At 39.1% G+C, this 26,336-nt stretch overlaps 1 protein-coding gene across 1 annotated transcript in view; it reads right to left on the reverse strand.

Annotated features, from left to right (window-relative positions):
• Positions 1-26,336, reverse strand: part of CCDC81 (coiled-coil domain containing 81) — a 188,270-nt gene that overhangs the window by 92,333 nt on the left and 69,601 nt on the right. The window contains exons 9-10 of the mRNA XM_053708642.1: positions 12,735-12,861; positions 9,882-10,028 (exon numbers count right to left, since the gene is read on the reverse strand). Coding sequence (XP_053564617.1) covers positions 9,882-10,028; positions 12,735-12,861 — 274 coding nt within the window. The remainder of the gene's footprint in view (positions 1-9,881; positions 10,029-12,734; positions 12,862-26,336) is intronic.

Here is a 26,336-nt window from a genome sequence, read left to right on the forward strand (position 1 = left end):
GTCTGAACTCCTTAGTAGCCTGAAGGTAATGCTTCAAGGCACGAACCACATCCAAATTATGGAGTAACCTTTCCTAAGCAGAGGAAGGATTTGGACACAGGGAAGGAACCACAATCTCCTGATTGATGGTTCAATCAGACACAACTTTAGGAAGAAAACCTAACCTTGTACGTAACATAGCCTTGTCAGCATGAAACACAAGGTAAGGGGAATCACACTATAAAGCCGAATTCTCAGAGACTCTGCGAGTTGAGGCAATGGCTAACAAAAACAAAACCTTCCAGGATAATAACTTGATATCAACAGAATGCATACGCTCAAAGGAGACTGTTGCAAAACAAGAAGTTGCAAGAGTGAGGCTCAAAGGATGAGCAACAGGTTTAAATACAGGTCTGATTCCAGTCAGAGCCTTAACAAAGGATTGTACATCTGGAAGATCATCTTATCTCTAGTGTAACTAGACTGATATGGCCGATATCTGGCCCTTCAGAGAGCTGGCAGAAAGACCCTTCTCCAAACCGTCTTGGAGAAAGGATAAGATTCGAGCAACCTTTGTGCCATGGGAAACTACGTTCCTTACACCAGTGGAGATAAGTCCTCCATACCTGATGGTATATGCGGCGAGTAACTATCTATGACCCTCTCAGAGAATCTTCTCTTGAACAGAACTAAATGTTCAATCTCCAAACAGTCAGCCTCAGAGAATCTAGAATTTGGTGTAGGAAGGGGCCATGAATTAGAAGGTCCTTCCGAAAGGCTAACCTCCAAGGAGGAGACGACTACGACATTCTCACTAGATCTGCAAAGCAGGTCTTTTGAGGCCAGGATGGAGCTATTAGAATCACTCGGGCTTGCTCCTGATTGATGCGAGCCACTACCCAAGGGGGCAGAGCCAACGGACAGAAGAGGTATATGAGACTGAACCTCCATGGAACCGCCAACGCATCTATTATCTCTGCTTGAGGATCCCTCAATCTCGACCCGTATTTGGGAAGCTTGGCATTTAGATGAGAAGCCATGAGATCGATCTCCGGCATTCCCCATCTGAGACAAATCTCTGTAAACACCACGGGGTGGAGAGACCATTCTCTCGATTGAAAAGATTGTCTGCTGAGAAAATCCGCTTCCCAGTTGTCCACCCACGGAATGTGGATGGCTGAAAGAACACAGTTGTGAGCTTCTGCCCATTGTAAGATTAACAAAACCTCCATCGCCAGGAAACTCCTGGTTCCTCCCTGATGGTTGATGTAAGCGACTGAGGTTATATTCTCTGATTTAAATCTTATATATCGTTTAGAACCTAGCTGAGGCCATGCTATTAATGCATTGTGAAACGCTCTGAATTCCAGAATGTTGATCGGAAAGGAAAGATTCTTCCTGGGACCAAAGCCCCTGAGCCCTCCTAGGACCCCAGACAGCTCCCCAGCCTGAGAGGCTGGCATCTGTAGTCACAATCTCCCAGGACGGTCTCAAGAAGCACGTGCCTATCGACAAGTGATCTTGACAAAGCCACCAAGAGAGAGACTCTCTTGTTAAGTTGTCAAACATAATCGCCTGAGACAGGTCTGAATGATCGCCGTTCCATTGTCTCAGCATACATAGTTGTAGAGGTCTGAGATGAAATTGAGCAAAAGGAATAATGTCCATACAGGACACCATGAGTCCAATTACTTCCATGCACTGGGCCACTGAAGGTCTTAGAGAGGTCTGTAGCGAGAGACAACTCGCCATTAGCTTGGCCCGTCTTTGATCCTTTAGGAAAATGTTCATGCGGACAGAGTCTATGACCGTGCCCAGAAAAACCACCCTGGTACTGGGAACCAGAGAACTCTTTTCTAAGTTTATCTTGCATCCATGTGACCGAAGCAGATTCAGAAGTTTCCGAATGAGCTTCTGCCAAAAAAAAAGATGGAGCCTGAACCATTATATCGTCCAGGTAAGGGGCTACCGTAATACCCTGTGATCTGGCTACAGCTAGAAGAGCACCCAGAACCATTGTGAATATCCTTGGAGCAGTAGCTAAGCCAAACGGCAGAGCTATGAACTGGAAATGCTGATCCTGAAACGCAAATCTCAGGAACTGAAAGTGATCCAGATGAATCGGGACATGTAGGTAGGCATCCTTCAGATCTATTGTAGTCATGAATTGTCCCTCCTGTATTAGAGGGAGAATCGATCTGATGGTTTCCATCTTAAAGGAAGGGACCTTGAGAAATTTGTTGAGACGCTTTAAGTCTAAAATTGGTCTGAATGTTACCCCACGAAAAGGTTGGAATAGAACCCTAGTATTACTCCCAGGGAAGATAGATCCCAGACGCAGTCTAAAAATGCTGTCCTCTTCTCTGGTCTTGAAGATATTCCGGAGAGGAGGAACCGTCCCTTCATGCAGACTTGTTATCTGTAGGTTTCTTAGTCTGTTTGGATTTGATCCACTTGCTCTGGGGAGGTTTCCAAGTACCATTGGCCTGCTCAGGCTTGGAAGAAGATTTACCTCTCTGAGACTTGTCTGAACGAAAGGAATGAAAATTCGAAGACCTACGTCCCTTATTTCTGTTCTTCTTGTCCTGGGGAAGGAAGGCTCCTTTTCCCCCCAGTAACAGTAGAGATAATAGAGTCCAGTCCTGGACCAAATAGAATCTTTCCCTTAAATGGAAGAGAAAGAAGTCTAGACTTTAAAGTCATATCTGCTGACCAAGACTTCAACCAGCTAGGATCGCAAACCCTGAACCCCTGGCGTTCAGTCGAATAATTTGCATGTTCGCATCACAGATAAAAGAATTTGCAATTCTCAGAGCCTTAATTCTATCCTGAATCTCCTCAAGTGGGGATTCTACTTTAATAAGCTCAGACAGAGAGTCACACCAACAGTAAGCTTCCCCTGCAACTGCAGCAACCACTGCTGCAGGCTGAAAAAGATATCCCATGTGTTGAAACATCTTCCTTAAATAACTATCCATTTTTTTGTCCATAGGTTCACTGAAAGAAGAGCTATCTTTCAGGGGAATAGTAGTGCACTTGGCAAGCGTAGAAATGGCTCCATCCACTTTAGGGATGGAACCACCAGTGGAGGCTACTCCATTGGAGCACACTCGCACGTGCCCCCCGCAGCCCAGAAGAAAGAAAAAAAAACCCAGAAAAAAATATATAATTTTTCAATAGCCCCCTATTGAAAAAAATTATATATTTTTTTACCCCCAGAATAAAAAAATAAATTTGTTTCAATGTTTTTTTAATACAATTTTTATTATTTATGCCCTGCCTGGCCCCTGTACTGTTTGAACATACACACACAGTGTCACAGCCACTGTAGTACTATCTAATAGTTGGTCCCTAGGGCCTAAGCGCACGTGCGATAGAGAATCTATGGCACTGTGTCTGTGCGCATGCTAAATTTGGCTGCTGCGCAGCTCCCAGCCTCCTCATCCCCATAGACGGCTGATCGCACACTTCAGCCTGTGCGAGGGGTGGGAGGTGTTAAGAGCGAGCCCAGGCAGCAGCCAGTGACACAGGAGAAGAGCCGAGTCTGAGCGTCATCACTAACAGTCACGTGATGACGCTTGAGACGCTCCTCCCAGGTTCCAGTGGGTCAATCCTTGTATGGAGATGGGGTCATCCGAAGTGCTGCCCGGGTAGAAACAAAAACACATGTTGAGCCCAACCAGGGCCACATGCTACTGCGACGCCGACACCTACTGTCATCGGAGTGGTGAGTTTGGTGACTGCTAAGACTAGCTACCAGGGACAGTGCGGCGGCAGGTCTTTAAATGTATTAAGACCTTTTGTGGAATATTACTAATATTTATTTGCCTAAATAGGATGTGTGGTACAGTTTAGGACCAATGACATTGACATGTTGCAGGTTTGAGTGCTGTGGTAGTCACGGGTTTTATTAGGATGCATCAGTTACCCCCATTTTTTCTTAGGGATATTTTACCATGTATGATTGAAGGGCATAGTTCATTTTTATTCTACCTAAAATGAGCTGAGAAACAAGTGTGCTCCAAAATATAACTAAAGAGCACTGATCATTGAAGCCAATTACTGGGCATTCTCCGTGATAAAAAGCTGTTTGTGGAATGTTATTTTCCCTAAAATGAGTACCTTTAGGAGATATATTCTTTTTAAGGATAAACTGGATATGAGTTTTGTTAAGCCCTAACAACAAAAATGTAGCATTTTTTTCACATTTAGTCATGAAAATGCTATGATTGTGCATCTGTTAGCACTCTACAAATAACTAATAATAATACTACAGTATCTATTTACTATACTAACCATGGGATTAATAAATCATATACACGTTTGGTACCTGTGTGCTAAGGAGTCATAGGGTAGTCTTATTTTCCCTTTTTATTCTTTCTCCTTACTGCTATGTCAGCAATACACATAAAAACATTCTGTTAAAATATAAAGAATACCTATATTGAAATGTGTTTCCTGGATGGATTTTTAGAAGGTTTTAGAAAACATGTTTTTTTGTGAGATTATGATTTTCAATAAAGGATATCAAGAGAATTAAGTTAATTTAATAATAGAAATAAATTCAAAAGTCTAATAAAATTGTATGCTCTTTCTGAATAATATCTCTTTAATCCTGGTAAAAGGGGTAAACACATAACTACTGAGAAGGAGATGACTGCTGATTGGGTATGTGCATATGCTTTTAACTAGCTCACCAGCTGTGTCCTGCTCAAGAATTAAGTGCATCTATGTGTTTAACTTACTTAAGGGGTTTAAACACTAATACTAATGGGAAAATAACATGCTCTAAAACACTTAGTTTATTTTTGCATTAGAATGCCCCTTTAACATAAGTTTACTATTATAGGTATTGATTAGCAACTGTGTTAGTCCTCCTTAAAGGGATAGTTTATTCAAAAATAAACTTTCATGATTCAGATAGAGCATACCATTTTAAACAACTTTCTAATTTACTTCTATTATCTAATTTGCTTCATTCTCTTGATATTCTTTCCTGAAAAGCATATCTAGATAGGCTCAGTAGCTTCTGATTGGTGGCTGCACATAGATGCCTCCTGTGATTGGCTCGCCCATGTGCATTGCTATTTCTTTGACAAAAGATATATCTAAAGAATGAAGCAAATTAGATAATAGAAGTAAATTGGAATGTTGTTTAAAATTGTATTCTCTGTCTGAATTATGAAAGAAAACTTTTGGGTTTAATGTCCCTTTAAGGTAACTGGCAGAGTGTACCTATGTATATGTACACACCCACATTAAAATGGGCGGAGCCATATGAGGGGCGGGGCTAGTGCTCCCCCATCTTCAAAAGTCACCAGCCGCCACTGGGAACCACACAATTCTAGATGAGCCTTGGGAACTGGGAATCATTTCTTAAAAGTAGAAGGGGAGAATGGAGTTCCAATCCTCTCTCATTCAGAAGAAATAATCTTTGCCATGCGAACAGGGACTTGGAAGGTCTGTGGAGCCTTATTATCCTCATAAACTCTATCTAGTTTTGGAATTATTGGTTCCACTGGAAGGTTTGCTTCAGGAACCTCTAGGGTAGATAAGACTTCCTTTAAAGGGAAGCACAGATGTTCAATCTTAAATCTAAAAGAGGGTTCCTCAGAAGGAACCGTCTTAACATCAGAGATTTCTGACTCCGATAGCTTGCCCTCAGATGCTACCGAGGTTAATTCATCCTCAGAAAGCTGAGACATACTAGACAAGTCAGATTGAAAATTAGATAAATCTAGGTTTGTAGAGTTATGTTTAGTGCTTCTCTTCCGTTTTCCAGAGACAGGCAAAGCTTTTAAGGTTGCGGACACAGCAGATTGTAACTGCGTAGTAAAGTCTGCAGGAAAGAATGCCCCTCCTATAAGAGGATTAGGGATGTCGCGGGGAACTGCATGTGAAAGAGGGTTAAAACCAGGTTTAGGAGTGAGGGTAGGCATCTTCTGGACAACTGAGTCCTGAGAGGTAGACTGCTCAAAGGCACTAAACTTATAAGAAGGGCTATCATTCTTAGACCCTTTTTGGTTTTAAGAACATCACCTAGATAATTAGAACAAAGTTGTGCAGGGGGCATACCATGGTCTCCTCACAGTACAGGCAATTATTTGAAATAGGCACTGACGCTATAGAACCCCCTAGAGGGTTAATATCAAAGTCCTCCATCGCTTTGGATATATCCCCACACAATGAGAGAAAAATCCTAGAATAAGTGGCACCTTTATTCCCACACCATTAGCTGGGGCACTCACCACCTCCTAGTGTCTTAGTAAAAACCCTTATGGACTCCCTGACGATCAAAAAAGCCTGCTGGAGACCAGACTGGATCGCTAATGAAACACAATAGGAGCCGCCCCTGCTAACTAGGAAAAGCGCGCTGAGGATTAACACCTGTGCAACAGTCAAAAGCGAAAGTAAAATGCTTTGACAAAGTTCCAAAGTCCATTACAGCCCTGATCCACAGAAAAAGTATCTGGTACCCTTCACAAGTGCTCCAATGTGTCAGCCGTATAGAATCAGTCCATAATTAGGCCCAATTGCTAGAGTGATAATTGACACAAATGCTAGCACACTGAGAAAAACCCAGGACGTAACCCACTCAGGAAAGAAAAAGTTAGTATGCAGAAAAAGGAAACTGAGTACTCACAAATGATGCAGGAACACGGGAAACAGAATACTTAATGAGAAGTTTGGAAAAACAAAGTACTGTAGCTTTAAAGCAGGCAGAGGATAATCCGTTAGAATGGTCAGGCAAAGCAGAGGTCTGTAACACTTTATAGCAGGCAGAGGATAATCCGTTAAAGTGGTCAGGCAAAGCAGAGGTCAGTATAACTTTAAAGCAGGCAGAGGATAATCCGTTAGAGTGGTCAGGCAAAGAGGAGGTCTGTAACACTTTATAGCAGGCAGAAGATAATCCGTTAGAGTGGTCAGGCAAAGCAGAGGTCAAAGTCACTTTAAAGTGAAGGTCAATTTTCTATGATTCGACCACAGCAATTAATTGAGTTATATTCTAGCACTGTATTCGTATTTTTTTGTTGTTTATATATTTATTTTTTAATATAAATTGTATATAAAAGTAGTACCATCGCTACAGCGACTCCTCCCACGCACCACTACTTGTTTTTTAGTTGTGGTCCCACCCGCTCTTTACGTCGTCCCAAGCGTAATCACAATACTACCGCTAATATGCGCATGCGTATATTGAAAACAGATAAAAGAGAGTATGTAGTAGTGTAGGCGCCTACTAATTTAAATCTTAAAAGGGCCTTTTGCGGGGCATTGCCCCAAAGAAATCAGCTCTTTTACTGGTAAAAAAAAATATAAACAACCCCCCAAAAGTAAAACCCACCACCCACACAACCAAACCCCCCAAATAAAAACCTAATCTAAAAAACCTAAGCTCCCCATTGCCCTGAAAAGGGCATTTGTATGGGCATTGCCCTTAAAAGGCAACAGCCAATTGGATTTTTTCAACCTTAATTCCAATTGGCTGAGAGAAATCTATCAGCCAATCGGAATCTAAGGGACGCCATATTGGATGACGTCATTTAAAGGGAAACTTCATTCGGAAGAAGACGTTGATTGAAGAGGATGCTCCGCGCCGGATGTCTTGAAGATGGAGTCGCTCCGCGCTGGATGGATGAAGATAGAAGATGCCATCTGGATGAAGACTTCTGCCGGCTTGGATGAAGACTTCGGCCTGCTTGGAGGAAGGCTTCTGCCGATTCGTTGAGGATTGATGTCAGGTCTTCAAAAACTGTAAGTGGATCTTCGGGGGTAAGTGTTAGGTTTTTTTAAGGGTTTATTGGGTGGGTTTTATTTTTAGATTAGGGTTTGGGCAAGGAAAAAGAGCTAAATGCCCTTTTAAGGGCAATGCCCATATAAATGCCCTTTTCAGGGCAATGGGGAGCTTAGGTTTTTTTAGATTAGGTTTTTATTTGGGGGGTTTGGTTGTGTGGGTGGTGGGTTTTACTGTTGGGGGGTTGTTTGTATTTTTATTTACAGGTAAAAGAGCTGATTTCTTTGGGGCAATGCCCCGCAAAAGGCCCTTTTAAGGGCCATTGGTAGTTTATTGTAGGCTAGGTTTTTTTTTATTTTGGGGGGGGCTTTTTTATTTTCATAGGGCTCTTAGATTAGGTGTAATTAGTTTAAATATTTGATAATTTTATTTTTTATTTTGTTGTATCTTAGTGTTTATTTTTTTTTGTAACAGTGTTTGTTATTTTGTGTGACTTAGTTGTTAGTTTTTTGTAACTTACTAATATTTAATAGTAGATTTAAATTATTTGAGTAGGGTTAGGTTTTTAACTATATAATATAGTTAATTTAATTTGTAGTTTAATGTAATTTTAGTATAACAGTTAGTGTAGGTTGATTATTAGTTTAATGTAGTTTATTGTAATTTTAGTATAATAGTTAGGGTAGGTAATTAATAGTTTAATATAGTTTAATTTAAATCTAAAGGTAAGTTTAATTTAGTTTTTGGCGATGTGGGGGTCTGGCAGTATAGGGGTTAATAGGTTTAGTAAATTTTAGTGATGTGGGAAGCCAGGGGTTTAGGGGTTAATGCATTTATTTAGTTGCGGTGGGCTCCGGGACAGGAGGGATAGGGGTTAATACATTTAGTTAGGTTGCTGCGGTGTCGGGGAGGGGCGGAATAGGGGTTAATAAGTTTATTAGAATTGTGGTGGTCTCCGGAAGCAGCGGGATAGGGGTTAATATAACTGTATTTAGTTGCGGCGGGGTCCGGGAGCGGCGGGATAGGGGTTAAACATTTTAGTATAGTGGCGGTGTTTAGTGACAGGATATAAATAAAGTTGGGAAAAAGCCAAATAGCAGCGAGATCGATGACTGTTAGTTAACAGTCCGCTGCTCATCGCCCCGTACTTGGTGCGCGGCTTTTTGAAAGCTTTTTTTATAAATATGGAGAGCGTATTCAGGTCCGCAGCCACGATGTTAGGCAATGTCAGGCGAGCGTATTGGTGCCGTTGAATGCAAGAAAGTTGACGGCTTGATAAGTAGGCCTCAAAATGTAATTCCGCATAAAAGTCTAGATTGCAAGTGGAGTGCAAAAATATTAGCGCTATGGCGAGTTAACGATGCTTGAGCGTAATCCATGCGGCTTGCATTTTTCGCTGAAGTTCGAAGTTATTTTTTTATCACTCGAGCAATAATCTAGTACACACACATACATCTTTGTCCCCAATCCCGCCCCCTGCCATATACCATGTCCCTTTTATTTGTCTAAATATAACTTAATTTCTTTATCTCCATAGCATGTTCCTGTGTTTTGTTACACAAGTTAGCAAGCGATAATTGTTTATTTTAGGTCTCAAAAAAGTGATTTTGGTTTGTGCTCAAGTGAAACACTTGCAACTTGCAATAGACTGAGCTATAAAAAGATTTAATAACTTTGGGATGTTTTGCTTAACTATTTTAATCGTCCACTTGTAATACCAGAATTTGAGGCTGAGCGCAAGACAACGCACCTTAAGATATTGACTGCACTCCACTTGTAATTTATCCCAAAATGTATAAATGGACATAAAAGTGTAAAAAGAGCATTCTCTAATGTGTGAGAGCATTTTATTGTTGCTTGTATATAACTATGTGTTTAACCTCTGCAACTGGGTTAAACTCATAGCTAAAGTCAGCTTCAGAGCAGCAATGCACTACTGGGAGCTAGCTAAACATATATGGCTTATGTGTGTAGCCACCAGTCACCATCTAGCTCCCAGTAGTGTATTGCTACTTCTGAGCGTACACAGGTATTGTTTTCCAACAAAAGCATACAAAGAGAATAAGGTAAAACTTAATAATAGAAATAAATTTACCAGTCTCTTAAAATTGCATGACTTGAATCTGAAGCAGAATAAAAAACATTTTATCTGTAAATAATAAAATACCTGAGTTTTATCTAATGCTTCCTGATCTTTCATATGTTGGTACTGTTGCAATATTCGATCCTCTTCTTGCTCTTTAAGTCTCCTTTCTTCAGTAAAGTATACAGGGATGTTCTTTTGTGCACGCTGCATACACAGATAGCACAATTCCTAAAGGAAAATAAGATCTATATAAATATAGTTATAGTCCTGATGTCAAGAGCAGTAAAAACAGCAAGGTTAGAGAAAAAACGTCTGGAAAGTTTGTTTGTATGAAACAGCTTTATTACTTTCAAAATTTTAGTATTTTCATAATGTTACATCATAATTATTACAAAAGAAACGTTTGCATACATCTACGATTTAGAAATGAAACCTAGAAACAATATAAGAGGCGGAGCATGTGCACTATGAGGATGCAGTCATGCTGGTCCTAGGACAGTGTGGGGGCGGAGTCTGGTAGGATTTAGATTTTTATGGCAAGTTGAGGCGGCAGGACTGAGCTGCCATGATTTGTTGTATTTTCTTATTTCATCAAGCAGTTCCCCTACATCATTCAAACAGAGCCCCTTCTTATTGATTAGAATGGCTTAACAATAGAAAACAAAAATCCCCCGAGTTGATATACATTGCTTTTACATAGGAATTTGGATGGGATGGAACCCAGGCAATAACAGGCTGGAAGGATTTATTCAGCCCGGCCACGATTACCTAACAAATGCTTCCCCATCATATGGATTACAAACAAATTGTTAGAATGTACACCACACCGTGTTATTCCTCATGCCATGAAAGATAAACACTGGACACGTAGCCTTTTCCCACCATGCCCCTAGGGATGTACCTAAGCATCTATAGGCAATATTCAGCACCACTTCCCTTATTGTGTTCCCTTCTAATCTCACCCCTTCTAATCTCACCCCCCCCCCCACATCATATATCTACTCTCATGTACTAGCCACACCTCAATTCAAACACATTCTCATTATGGGGATTTTAAGTAAAGTCTCCTTCCTCGTCACTTCAGCTTCACTTACTGTTATGCTCAGTATCCTATAGCTTCTAAACTACACATATGATTATTCTGCATCCACTTGAACCACTTTGTCCTCCAAAACAAGTTTGAATCAGCTGCTTTGCTTTAATTCTCAAAACCCTGTTCCAGGGGTGGAGACTATGTGGCCATAAAAAATAAGGCACATTCACCCTTTCCTATTACCATATTGTCAATTTAATTGGGCTGCAAAAGGCAGCCACCTTCTCCTTCCTAGGCCGTTCGTGGGAACTACAAGTCCCAGCATGTTATTTGTGGCTCATAGGAGGAAAGAAGCTGCCGCAGGGACAGTGAACAGAGACACAGTAAGTATTCACCAATATACCAAATCCATTGACAGAAATGAGAAAAGGATCCTCAGCCCACAGCTCCTGCTTTCTTTAGCATATAGATGACGAATCCGGCTTCCTCCAATCATTGCGTGCCTCATGAGCTGGATAGCAAAGGGGGCAAACAACAAATGAAGGAAGCCGGATTCGTCATCGTTCTGCTAAAGAAAACAGGAGCTGCGGACGAAGGATCAGCGTTATGTTTAACATAACGCAAAGGTAAGTAATTAATTAAAGTTTACAAGATGCTTATTTTTTAAAATAAAGTTCCCCTGTTTTGAAGATTATTATTTGATACTGGTCTTTAATTCATTAAAATTTACAATCACTTTAAAAACCAGTTTTACACTTCTTGTTAGCTTCAAAATCAAAATAAACAGCTTTAACTTTTTGTGCAAAAGATTTTAATGTTGAAATAAAGCACGATCAAAGTGTTTAGGGTTTAGTGTACCTGAAAAAAAGACTAATTCCGCTTTTTCTTAATTATTTCTAAAGACGCCAAGTTCCTTCTGATTTCAGTGTTTAAATAGACAATAAACCAGTGCCAATGCACTTTCACCGGGTGTCATGAAAAAAATGTTAAAATTTGTTAAAGCTGTGAATAAGTAATTGTATACAAAGCTGCTGCTCCTTCAAATAGGCTGGTCTCCCGCCCCCCCCACACACACACATATTGGGAGGTTGATTTCTGCATGTCTCTTGTTTACATAGCTTTTCTGCAGTACTGAATTTTGCAGTATATGTGGCAATGTCAACATACCAAATCAGCTATTTCAAATGACATAAAAAGCCAAAGGAGCTATTTGTGATCAAGTTCCTACACTCCAGCAGGTAAAATTAATAATTGGGAACACATTAAAAGGGAGAAAACTGCCTATATTCACTAAAGCTGAAATATCTCTATACAGCGATGCAAATCTCTCTATTTCTTATGTTATTTAAAGAAATTTATTCAATATTGGGTCAGATTACAAGTGGATCGTTAAATATTGCTTGCATACCAAAAGAACAAAGCAAAATTGGTGCTAAAAGTAAATTGGAAAGTTGTTTAAAATTACATGCCCTATTTGAAACATGAAAAAAAAAATTGGACTTGACTGTCCCTTTAAGCAGATAACAAAGTGTGGAGCGTTAATATTAGTATGTTTTATTTATGAAGCAATAGCAGGTTATGCACTGTGCTATACAATGGAACTACATATAGATTTGATCAGAAAATAATCACAGGAAGAAATAATTATAGAGCTTGTTTCCAAACAAATTTCAACTGTGCTTAGGAGGACCTAACTGGATAATCCTGATCTGGAGTTACATTCATATATGATGAATCTTTATTTATTTATTTGTTTGTTTGGTCATAGAATAAATACATCGTTATTTATACTATGTGTTAAAAAAAGAACGACACTTTAAAGAGAAAACAAAAGCAATGTAATTAATAAGATTTGTTATCATGGCAGGAAGTGGACTTATCCATCCATGTTTAGTCTGTACCTGTCCCGCTCTGCAGTGATCCTGGCACACAGGAGATGGAGGATTTCTTATCCGTTGGACACTGTTCAGGTGGTCATCCCCTTCAGGGTCAGCCTTGTTACTATGTGCTGATAGCGAAGAGCTTGGTCTGGAAGATAAATAACATATGAAATCAATCCTGCATAAACCATTCAACATGATGCAACATAAACCTGAAAATAGCTTTCTTTGAACTTTTCAGTGTCCTTCAATTATGTTCTGCTTCGTTATTTCATTATCAGACCATAAGCTGAGCTTTATGTATATGTTTGTGCAATTGTTTTTCATTAGAGTGTCCCTTTATATTATTAACCCCATGTCAACATTTCTTTACACTTTTGGACAAAAAATGTCAAATCTTTCAATACTTAATGGTGCACTCTTACTTAGTTAGTCTGATTGACTAACCATAAGAAAGATATTGCAGAAGGTAAGAAGTATGCTGCATTAAATAGGTCTGCCATCTAAATTACAGCTCTCCATATTTATTTGTAAGTGATGGACAACAAGCTGGTGCATAATCCATAGCATCAGATTCAAAATGGTAAATCATCACATAGGCTTATGTAGCTAGCTTGTAATAAAAACAGTCATTAGAATATGATATAGTATCAGAGTACAGAAAAGACAATCATATTAGTCATATGCAATAGAAAATGCCCAAAAAGCTTACTTTATGTGCATCATGGAAAGTTAGTCCTGGGTCTCAAACCTCTCTTCTCATCCCACACCATGACGATCAGAACAAAGTCGACTGGGATATTATATACTAATTGAGGAATTCGCCAGCTCTTGGTAGACTGCTCTTGAAATTTATTTTTCTCGATCTGATTCTGGCTCCCATATACCAGATAAAGAATGGAAAAGGAAGAAGAGGGCGACTCCTAGTGCAGTATAATTAGATGTATGGACCCCATAAACCAATCCCAAGAAGGTGGGCACTCACAAAGTATAGCGCACACAGTAGTGCAAGTCACACTTACTGGGTATATTTCAGTGGCCCAGTGCACATATGAATCAACAAAGGGGTTTCTTCTGATGATGGATATAAGCAGCAGAAAATGAACAGGAGACTCCAATTATTTAAATAAAGAAAAGCTTTATGTAATGCTAAAAACAATAGCAATTTACAATGATAAAAATTGTTAAAAAAATCAGTAAAACACGCTACACGTTTCTCAGCGTTAACCACGCCGTTTCCTCAGGCAAGTAATACTGATGACAAGCAGGAGTCTCCTTATAAACAGCTTCAAACTAATGAATTGCAGGTGATGTATAATTGGTTCTCATAATCAGATACAAAAAGTAACATAATGATAGTAGGCAACAATATTATACACTTAACAAATTGACCGTACCTACATCGTGTCCTTGTATAAGACATAAATATATCCATATATAACCCTACACATAATGAATATTGTAGATATATATGTAAAAAAACGTGTGGCTGATACAAATCCAATAACATATCAAAATTCATAGAATCAAGTTGAATCTGCTTTATGCTAATAGATATATCAAACGTGATAAAAAAACAGATGTAAAAATGAAATACAAAAGTATTGCTCTGTAAAAATATAAACTGTAAAGTATGATAATAGTCTAAAAGAATATATATATATTGATACAATGTATTAAGATATGAAAATGTGCGTGGTATAAATGTGCCAAAGTGCATAGAATAACAGTAGACGGCTAATCGCCGACAAATAATAAGAGTGTTTACATATCAATCTGAAATAAAGGATGTGTGAGAGAAGACCAATAAAATCTCATGATCAAATAATATATCGATCTATGTATATGAATCAAATATGGTATATTAAAGAAATTAAATGTATATGAATTTATCTAATATAAAATTTGCCAAAGTGCATAGAATGACAATAGACATATAATGAAAGTGTATGCATGTCAATCAGAAATAAGGGGTGTGTGAGTGAAAGCCAATGAAATCTCATGATCAAATAATATACCGATCTATGTATATGAATCAAATATGGTGTATTATATTAAAAAATAAAAAACATATAGATGTGTGTAATATAAAATGTGTCAGGGTGCATAGAATGCCCATGAACGGCTGATCGCCGACAAATCGAAGGAGTGTATACATGTCAGTCTAAAAAAGGGGGGGGGGGGTGTAAGTAAAAACCAATGAAATCTCATGATCAAGAAATATATCGATCTGTATATATATACATAAATAAATGAAATATGATGTGTTGGAAAAATAAAATACATAAGAATGAGTCCCTATGATGCAAAAATATAAATGGTAAATGAATTAAAAGCGGCAATGTGAATAAAAACAAATACATCACTAGATAACAGGTGTAAAGGAAAAAGCTCATGGTGTCTCTAAATGAACTAATGTTACAGTCAATCATATAAAATAGAAAAGTGTGTATATATAATAAAGATATAAGTTATTGTGGCAATGTAAATGAAAACGAATATAGCACTGAAAGGAAGGTGTGAAGAAAAAAGCCAATGGTGTCTCTACATCGAATAATGTTACAATAAACATTATAGGATAGATAAGTGTGTATATAAAAAGTATATAATAAAGATATAGATCATTTCTAATAAATGTGTATGTATGACAAATTGTGATTACTAAAAATGATGTATTATATAAAATAAACATAGAGGAATAGTATTACAAATACTATAAATGACAACTCTACAAAGATCAAGCAAATAGTGAACTTACACCCTATAACCAATAACGAACTAAATGCTAAATAATAGGTAAAAAATGTAAGCGGCTAAAAGCTATTGATATACATATGCATGAATATATTAATGTCCAATACATGTAATAAAATATATTAATAGCAAATATATATAGAGATCAAAAGGAGATCAAGAATTAAACTGGGAATGAGTAAGTTATTATGATGAAAGATTGAGAACCTTGTGTAAATCCAATATTATGATACCAAAAAACATTATAACTAATAGAAGGTGTATGATATGTGTCATTTTAGAATGCCGCAGTGTCAATGACCTCATTTAAGCCATCAGGATATAATGACCCAAATTTATATATCTAGTAAGTTTCTCGCTGGCGGAGCCTTGACATTCTATTCTGTGAATTAATGTCAGGGATACTTTCTAATGGTGTAATTCTCATTACACACTTTTTTGTGCCATGTACTGAGGTATGATGTATGGAGGTACTGTATTTGTCCAATCCTCTCAGAATACACCTGAGGTGTTCTGACCATCTTTGTCTGACTTTTCTACAGGTGCGGCCTATGTATTGAAGACCACACAAACATGTTATACAATAAATAATATAGATAGAGTTGCAAGTCATTCTTTGTGTTAATTTGAAAATTTCCCCAGTACTATGTGATGTAACAGTTCTACAACCATTGGTTATATACTTGCACATATGGCATCTACTAATGTTGCATCTATATGACCCTACCTGAAATTGATTGGATTGAATAAAGGGAATTCTAGATATATGTTTCTTAAGAGTTGGAACCCGTCTACACATAACCACCTTGCTAGGTGCTAATTTTTCTTTTAAAGTTGGTGCTCTTCTAAAAGTGCAGCTAGGATTTTTTGCTAGAATTTGTTTAAAAATCGGATCTCTTTTTAACATCCCCCTATGTTTCGAGAGAATACTCTTTATTTCTTTGTGATTGTCATTGTGATAAATGTGGTTTCATGTTGTGAGTCACAAATGGGACTTTTTTAAATGCATATGAATTTATGTAATATAAAATGTGCCAAAGTGCATAGAATGACAATAGACGGCTAATTGCTGACATATAAAAATTAGTGAAAGAGGTAGCTCAAAAAACTGGGAACACACAAAAATTGTTGGAACATCACAAAGATCATTCTGAATATCAATTACTTAATGAGAGAACCATTAAAGCTACAGACAAATTTCAAGATGAGACCATCCTTAAGAAAAGAGATGAGGAAGACTATGTTAAGGGAATAGTGTACACATACAATAAAATAGAAAATGATGTACCTAAGGAATCACCTTGGATAAGGGTCCAACATAACAATAAAAATAAAAATAAACGTAAGAATCAGGGTAACTTCTATAGATCCCAACATATAGGCCCTAGATATCACAACAACAATTATACACAATATAGCAAAATAATACTAATGCTCCCCAAAATGGTTCAAAGGGTCCAAATGAGAACCAACAATATAGTATTCCAGTAACTAATAGATATACTGCCCTACATAATCAAAACCATATGCAACAAAATAAATATTCCTCCAATCATAGAGACCAAGTCCAACAATATCAACATTCTAAACCTATACAGAACACCTATAGAAATGATCATTTTCCTGAATCCCCCAGAATGCCTGTGGAACACTCCAATCATAATAGGGAGATAGCACAAACACAATGTTCCCCAATGCCCCAAAATTCAGCCTCTTTTTTAGAGGAACGTATACCATTAGCTCCCCTTTGGAGGAGAGAAGCACAGAACACTCCCTATCAACAACCAAGCAAAAACAAAAGAACACACACAGACGGGGACATAGGGGAAGTGGAATTACTTCCAAGGAAAAAAAGTTATAACAATTAAGTACAGGAATATTTAACCTATCTGATAAAACTCTTAGGCCTAGATTTGGAGTTTGGCGTTAGCCGTGAAAACCAGCGTTAGAGGCTCCTAACGCTGGTTTTAGGCTACCGCCGGTATTTGGAGTCACTCAAAATAGGGTCTAACGCTCACTTTTCAGCCGCGACTTTTCCATACCGCAGATCCCCTTACGTAAATTGCGTATCCTATCTTTTCAATGGGATTTTTCTAACTCCGGTATTTAGAGTCGTTTCTGAAGTGAGCGTTAGACATCTAACAACAAAACTCCAGACGCAGGAAAAAAGTCAGTAGTTAAGAGCTTTCTGGGCTAACGCCGGTTTATAAAGCTCTTAACTACTGTACTCTAAAGTACACTAACACCCATAAACTACCTATGTACCCCTAAACCGAGGTCCCCCCACATCGCCGACACTCTATTAATTTTTTTTAACCCCTAATCTGGCGACCGCCACCTACGTTATCCTTATGTACCCCTAATCTGCTCCCCCTAACACCGCCGACCCCTGTATTATATTTATTAACCCCTAATCTGCCCCCCTCAACGTTGCCTCCATCTGCCTACACTTATTAACCCCTAATCTGCCGACCGCAAAGCGCCGCCACCTACGTTATCCTTACGTACCCCTAATCTGCTGCCCCTAACGCCGCCGACCCCTATATTATATTTATTAACCCCTAATCTGCCCCCCACAACGTCGCCTCCACCTGCCTACACTTATTAACCCCTAATCTGCCGAGCGGACCTGAGCGCTACTATAATAAAGTTTTTAACCCCTAATCCGCATCACTAACCCTATAATAAATAGTATTAACCCCTAATCTGCCCTCCCTAACATCGCCGACACCTAACTTCAATTATTAACCCCTAATCTGCCGACTGGAGCTCACCGCTATTCTAATAAATGGATTAACCCCTAAAGCTAAGTCTAACCCTAACACTAACACCCCCCTAAATTAAATATAATTTTAATCTAACAAAATTAATTAACTCTTATTAAATAAATTATTCCTATTTAAAGCTAAATACTTACCTGTAAAATAAACCCTAATATACCTACAATATAAATTATAATTACATTGTAGCTATTTTAGGATTAATATTTATTTTACAGGCAACTTTGTAATTATTTTAACCAGGTACAATAGCTATTAAATAGTTAAGAACTATTTAATAGCTAAAATAGTTAAAATAATTACAAAATTACCTGTAAAATAAATCCTAACCTAAGTTACAATTAAACCTAACACTACACTATCAATAAATTAATTAAATAAACTACCTACAATTACCTACAATTAACCTAACACTACACTATCAATAAATTAATTAAATACAATTCCTACAAATAAATACAATTAAATAAACTAGCTAAAGTACAAAAAATAAAAAAGAACTAAGTTACAAAAAATAAAAAAATATTTACAAACATAAGAAAAATATTACAACAATTTTAAACTAATTACACCTACTCTAAGCCCCCTAATAAAACAACAAAGCCCCCCAAAATAAAAAATGCCCTACCCTATTCTAAATTACTAAAGTTAAAAGCTCTTTTACCTTACCAGCCCTGAACAGGGCCCTTTGCGGGGCATGCCCCAAGAAGTTGAGCTCTTTTGCCTGTAAAAAAAAACATACAATACCCCCCCCCAACATTACAACCCACCACCCACATACCCCTAATCTAACCCAAACCCCCCTTAAATAAACCTAACACTAAGCCCCTGAAGATCATCCTACCTTGTCTTCACCATACCAGGTTCACCGATCCGTCCTGGCTCCAAAATCTTCATCCAACCCAAGCGGGGGTTGGCGATCCATCATCCGGTGGCTGAAGAGGTCCAGAAGAGGCTCCAAAGTCTTCATCCTATCCGGGAAGAAGAGGCGATCCGGACCGGCAACCATCTTGATCCAAGCGGCATCTTCTATCTTCATCCGATGACGACCGGCTCCATCCTGAAGACCTCCACCGCGGACCCATCTTCTTCCGGCGACGTCCAACTGAAGAATGACGGTTCCTTTAAGGGACGTCATCCAAGATGGCATCCCTCGAATTCCAAATGGCTGATAGGATTCTATCAGCCAATCGGAATTAAGGTAGGAATATTCTGATTGGCTGATGGAATCAGCCAATCAGAATCAAGTTCAATCCGATTGGCTGATCCAATCAGCCAATCAGATTGAGCTCGCATTCTATTGGCTGTTCCGATCAGGAATGCATGGGTTCAAACGGAACCCCTTGAAGAACTCGAAGAACTAAATTCAAACTCCAGGGAGGAGTAATGGGTCTAAATACAGGCTTAATTCTAGATAGAGCCTGACAAAAAGACTTTTGTGAAACGTTTGTGAAACAGAATTGACAAAGCTGAAATTTGTCCCTTTAAGGAACTTGCTGATAACCCTTTCTCCAATCCTTCTTGGAGAAAAGACAGAATCCTAGGAATCCTAACTTTACTCCATGAGTAACCCTTGGATTCACACCAATAAAGATATTTACGCCATATCTTATGATAGATTTTTCTAGTGACAGGCTTTCTAGCCTTTATCAAAGTATTGATGACCGAATCAGAGAATCCTCGCTTCGATAAAATCAAGCGTTCAATCTCCACGCAGTCAGCTGCAGAGAAATTAGATTTGGATGTTGGAAAGGACCTTGAATGAGAAGGTTCTGTCTCAATGGAAGTTTCCACGGTGGCAGAGAGGACATGTCCACTAGATCGGCAAACCAAGTCCTGCGTGGCCACGCAGGCGCTATCAGGATCACTGAAGCTTTCTCCTGTTTGATTTGAACAATCACACGTGGAAGGAGAGGAAACGGTGGAAACACATAAGCTAGGCTGAACAACAAAGGCACTGCCAAGGCATCTATCAGTTCGGCCTGAGGATCCCTTGACCGGGATCCATATCTTGGAAGCTTGGCATTCTGTCGAGATGCCATCAGATCCAATTCCAGATCTGAGAATCAATGAGGCAAAAACCTCCGGGTGAAGTTCCACTCCCCCGGATGAAAAGTCTATCGACTTAGGAAATCCGCTTCCCAGTTCTCTACTCCTGGGATGTAGATCGCTGACAGATTACAAGAGTGAGCCTCCGCCCCTCAAATTATCTTGGATACTTCTATCATCGCTAAGGAACTCCTTGTTCCCCCCTGATGATTGATATATGCCACAGTCGTGATGTTGTCCGACTGGAATCTGATGAATTTGCCCGAAGCCAACTGAGGCCAAGCCTGAATCGTATTGAATATTGCTCTCAGTTCCAGAATATTCATTGGAAGTAGAGACTCCACCTGAGTCCAAACAACCTGAGCCTTCAGGAAGTTCCAAACTGCACCCCAGCCCAGAAGGCTGGCATCCGTTGTCACTATCACCCACGAGGGTCTGCGGAAACAAGTCCCCTGGGACAGATGATCCGACGACAACCACCAAAGAAGAGAATTTCTGGTCTCTTGATCCAGATTTATCTAAGGAGATAAATCTGCAAAATCCCCATTCCACTGTCTGAGCATGCACAGTTGCAGTGGTCTGAGATGAAAGCGAGCAAACGGAACAATGTCCATTGCCGCTACCATTAATCCAATTACCTCCATACACTGAGCCACTGATGGCCGAGGAATGGACTGAAGTGCTCGGCAAGTATTTAGAATCTTTGATTTTCTGACCTCTGTCAGAAATATTTTCATGGCTACCGAGTCTATCAGAGTTCCCAAGAAAGGAACCCTTGTCTGTGGAACAAGTGAACTCTTCTCTATGTTCACCTTCCAACCGTGAGTTCACAAGAAAGACAACACTATGTCCGTGTGAGATTTTGTCAGTTGATAAGTTGACGCCTGAATTAGAATATCATCCAGATAAGGTGCCACTGCTATGCCTCGCGGTCTGAGAACCGCCAAAAGAGACCCTAGAACCTTTGTGAAGATTCTGGGTGCTGTGGCCAACCCGAAGGGAAGAGCCACAAACTGATAATGTTTGTCCAGGAAGGCAAACCTTAGAAACTGATGATGATCCTTGTGGATAGGAATATGAAGGTAAGCATCCTTCAAATCCACGGTAGTCATATATTGACCCTCCTGGATCATTGGTAAAATTGTTCATATAGTCTCCATCTTGAACGATGGGACTCTGAGGAATTTGTTTAGACACTTGAGATCTAAGATGGGTCTGAATGTGCCCTCTTTTTTGGGAACCACAAATAGATTTGAGTAAAACCCCTGTTCTGATTTTGGAACTGGACAAATTACTCCCATGGTAACAAGGTCTTTTACACAGCGTAAGAACGCCTCTCTTTTTATCTGGTCTGCAGATAATCTTGAAAGATGAAACCTCCCTCTTGGGAGAAAATCCTTGAAATCCAACTGATAAACTTGGGTCACTATTTCTAGTACCCAGGGGTCCTGAACATCTCTTGCCCAAGCCTGGGCAAAGAAGAAAGTCTCAACCTTCAGGGATTCTTCCAGAGCTTCAAACCAAAAAGCTGCTGCAGTAGTTACTGGAACAATGCAAGCAGTAGGTTGTAAAAGAAAACCCTGATTAATAAACAATTTCTTTAGGAGACCCTCTAATTTTTTATCCATAGGGTCTTTGAAAGCACAACTGTCCTCAATGGGTATAGTTGTACGCTTAGCCAGAGTAGATATAGCTCCCTCCACCTTAGGGACCGTTTGCCACAAGTCCCGAATGGTGTCCGATATGGGAAACATTTTCTTAAAAGTAGGAGGGGGAGAAAATGGTATACCTGGTCTATCCCATTCCTTCTTAATAATTTCCGAAATTCTTTTAGGAACCAGAAAAACATCGGTATAAGTAGGCACTCCTAAATATTTGTCCATCTTACACAATTTCTCTGGTGGTATCATAATAGGATCACAATCATCCAGAGTCGCTAAGACCTCCCGAAGCAACAGACGGAGGTGTTCAAGCTTAAATTTAAAGGACATAACGTCCGAATCTGTCTGAGGTAACACATTCCCTGAGTCTGAAATTTCTCCCTCAGACAGCAATTCCCTGACCCCCAACTCAGAACACTGTGAGGGTACATCGGAAATAGCTAATAAAGTATCAGAGGATTCAGTATTTACATTAATACCTGGCCTACTGCGTTTACCCTGCAACACTAGTAATTTACATAATACCTCTGTAGGGGTAGTTGACATAACTGCAGCCATCTCCTGCAGAGTAAAGGAATTAGACGCACTAGAGGTACTTGGCGTCACTTGTGTGGGCGTTAAAGGTTGTGACACTTGGGGAGAATTGGATGGCATAACCTGATTCTCTTCAGATTGAGAATCATCCTTAGGCACACTATCTTGACCTAAAATATGGTCTTTACAATGTAAGGCCCTTTCAGTACAAGAGGTACACAATGTAAGAGGTGGTTCCACAATAGCTTCTAAACACATAGAACAATGAGAATCCTCAATGTCAGACATGTTGAACAGACTAATAATAGCCACAAAAGTCGTTTAAACACTTAATTCATTGTTTAAATAAAACTTTGAAAAACGTGTAGTGCGCCTTTAAGAAAGAAAAAGTGAACAATTTCTGCTTAAATAACGTTAATTTGCTACCAAAATTCACTAAACCTAACTAGTATATCCAAAAATTATTGCACCTTATGAGAAAGGTGAAAAAATAAAAAGTGAAAAATATATCAGTTTACACAAAAACACCCTCTGCACCTCGCCACAGCACTGCTGTGGCGCCTACCTGCCCCCAGGGTACTTCGGAATCAATAGCCAACACTCTAAGCCAGAGACTACTGTCCAGGAGCAACCGGAGTTACTGCTTGATGCTCCTCTGTCAGAAGGAAGTGCGCATCTGAGCGTGCGAAGACAAGCCCCGCCCCTTATGGCCGAAGTTGGAGTAGGCCCAAACACAACCGCATGGGAAGCGGTTTAACATACAGCTAAGTGTAACACAAAACACACCCCAAACATATCCCAGCAAGTCATGCTGGACATATAATAAAAAATAACTCAATCGTTTAATACAGCTTATCGATTAAAAGTTCTTATGCCTCTCCCAGAGTGTCATATCATGCCCTTATGTCAGAAATATAAAATAATAACAGGAGACTCTAGTAATACCCTTCTGTGAAACAGGTCTACTGCTTACCCCATTCCCATATAGGGAAAAAAATGCCAGCCAGTTCTGATATATCAAGTCTCTTCAGAAATAAAAGGCTGCACATACCTTAATGCTGCTTGTAGCATGAAACCGGTCTCCACACTGAAGATGTCTCATGTGTTACCTTCAGAAGTCTTGTGGGAACCAGCGTGGATCTTAGTTACAACTGCTAAGATCATCAACCTCAGGGCAGAAATCTTCTTCCATAACCCCCTGAGGAAAATAGTACTCACCGGTACCATTTAAAATAAAAAACTTCTTGATTGAAGAAAATAAAACTAGCACCTCACTTTACCTCTTCCTAGTATAGCACAGGCAAAGAGAATGACTGAGGGTGGAGGGGAAGGGAGGGGCTATATATACAGCTCTGCTGTGGTGCTCTTTGCCACTTCCTGTTAGCAGGAGGTTAATATCCCACAAGTAAGAATGAAATCCGTGGACTCGTCATATCTTTGTAAAAGAAATAGATATATATACGACGCAAAATGGGAGTCAAATCTGGTCTTCTATGGCTGTTACATTGATGATTTGTTATTCATATGGAGGGGCAATTTAGAATCCCTGAAAAGTTTCCAACATGAGGTTGATATGAATGATATGAGTATTAAATTTACATGGAATGTACAAGAAGACCACATAGATTTTTTAGATGTTTCTCTTATGTGGAATGATAACAATCACATAAAATCTTGTACATATTTTAAGGCAGTAGATAGCAACAATTTTTTAGATTTTTACAGTAACCATTATTCCAGTTGGAAACTAAATATCCCTTAGCACTGATTTAACTACATATGACACACAAAGCCAGATCCTTAAAAATAGATTTAAAGAAAAACACATACAGATGCACTTATTGAATCTGGTTTCTTAAAAGCACGTTCTCTTAATAGAGAAGAATTTTTTAAGACCAAAAAAAGTCCCATTTGTGACTCACGACATGAAACCACATTTATCACAAGTTACAATGACAATCACAAAGAAATAAAGAATATTCTCTCAAAACATTGGGGCTTATTAAAAAGAGATCCGATTTTTAAACAAATTCTATGAAAAACATAATTTATGTAAGAATTTACCTGATAAATTCATTTCTTTCATATTGGCAAGAGTCCATGAGCTAGTGACGTATGGGATATACATTCCTACCAGGAGGGAAAAAGTTTCCCAAACCTCAAAATGCCTATAAATACACCCCCCACCACACCCACAATTCAGTTTACCGAATAGCCAAGAAGTGGGGTGATAAGAAAGGAGCGTAAGCATCAACAAGGAATTGGAATAATTGTGCTTTATACAAAAAAATTCATAACCACCATAAAAAGGGTGGGCCTCATGGACTCTTGCCAATATGAAAGAAATTAATTTATCAGGTAAATTCTTACATAAATTATGTTTTCTTTCATGTAATTGGCAAGAGTTAGTGACGTATGGGATAGCAAATACCCAAGATGTGGAACTCCACGCAAGAGTCACTAGAGAGGGAGGGATACAAATAAAGACAGCCAATTCCGCTGAAAAAATAATCCACAACCCAAATCAAAAGTTTTAATCATATAATGAAAAAAAACTGAAAATATAAGCAGAAGAATCAAACTGAAACAGCTGCCTGAAGTATTTTTCTACCAAAAACTGCTTCTGAAGAAGAGAAAACATCAAAATGGTAGAATTTAGGAAAAAGTAAGCAAAGAAGACCAAGTTGCTGCTTTGCAAATCTGATCAACAGAAGCTTCATTCTTAAAAACTCAGGAAGTGAAAACTGACCTAGTAGAATGAGCCGTAATCCTCTGAGGCGGGGAATTACCCGACTCCAAATAAGCATGATGAATCAAAAGCTTTAACCAAGATGCCAAAGAAATGGCAGAAGCCTTCTGACCTTTCCTAGAACTGGAAAAGATAACAAATAGACTAGAAGTCTTCCTGAAAGTAGCTTCAACATAATATTTCAAAGCTCTTACCACATCCAAAGAATGTAAGGATCTCTCCAGAGAATTCTTAGGATTAGGACACAAAGAAGGGACAACAATTTCTCTACTAATGTTGTTAAAGTTCACAACTTTAGGTAAAAATTTAAACGAAGTCCGCAAAAACCGCCTTATCCTGATGAAAAATCAGAAAAGGAGACTCACAAGAAAGAGCAGATAAAACAGAAACTCTTCTAGCAGAAGAGATGGCCAAAAGGAACAACACTTTCCAAGAAAGTAATTTAATGTCCAGAAAATGCATAGGCTCAAACGGAGGAGCCTGAAAAGCCTTCAAAACCAAATTAAGACTACAAGGAGGAGAAATTGATTTAATGACAGGCTTGATACGAACCAAAGCCTGTACAAAACAATAAATATCAGGAAGTTTAGCAATTTTTCTGTGGAACAGAAAGAGCAGAGATTTGTCCTTTCAAAGACCTTGCAGACAAACCCTTATCTAAACCATCCTGAAGAAACTGAAAAATTCTAGGAATTCTAAAAGAATGCCAAGAGAATTTATGAGAAGAACACCATGAAATGTAAGTCTTCCAAACTCGATAATAAATCTTTCTAGACACAGAATTACGAGCCTGCAACATAGTTTTAAACAAGAGGATGCTCCACATCGGATATCTTGAAGATGGACCCGCTCCGCGCCGGATGGATGAAGATAGAAGATGCCGTCTGGATGAAGACTTCTGCCCGTCTGGAAGACCTCTTCTTCCCGGCTTGGATGAAGACTTCTGCCTGTCTGGAGGACCAGTTCGCCCGGCTTCGTTGAGGACTTCGGCCCGTTTGGGTGAAGACTTCTCAAGGTAGGGTGAGCTTCAAGGGGTTAGTGTTAGGTTTTATTAAGGGGGGATTGGGTGGGTTTTAGAGTAGGGTTGGGTGTGTGG

Source organism: Bombina bombina, chromosome 3, assembly GCF_027579735.1.
Source record: "Bombina bombina isolate aBomBom1 chromosome 3, aBomBom1.pri, whole genome shotgun sequence".
Taxonomy (NCBI): domain Eukaryota; kingdom Metazoa; phylum Chordata; class Amphibia; order Anura; family Bombinatoridae; genus Bombina; species Bombina bombina.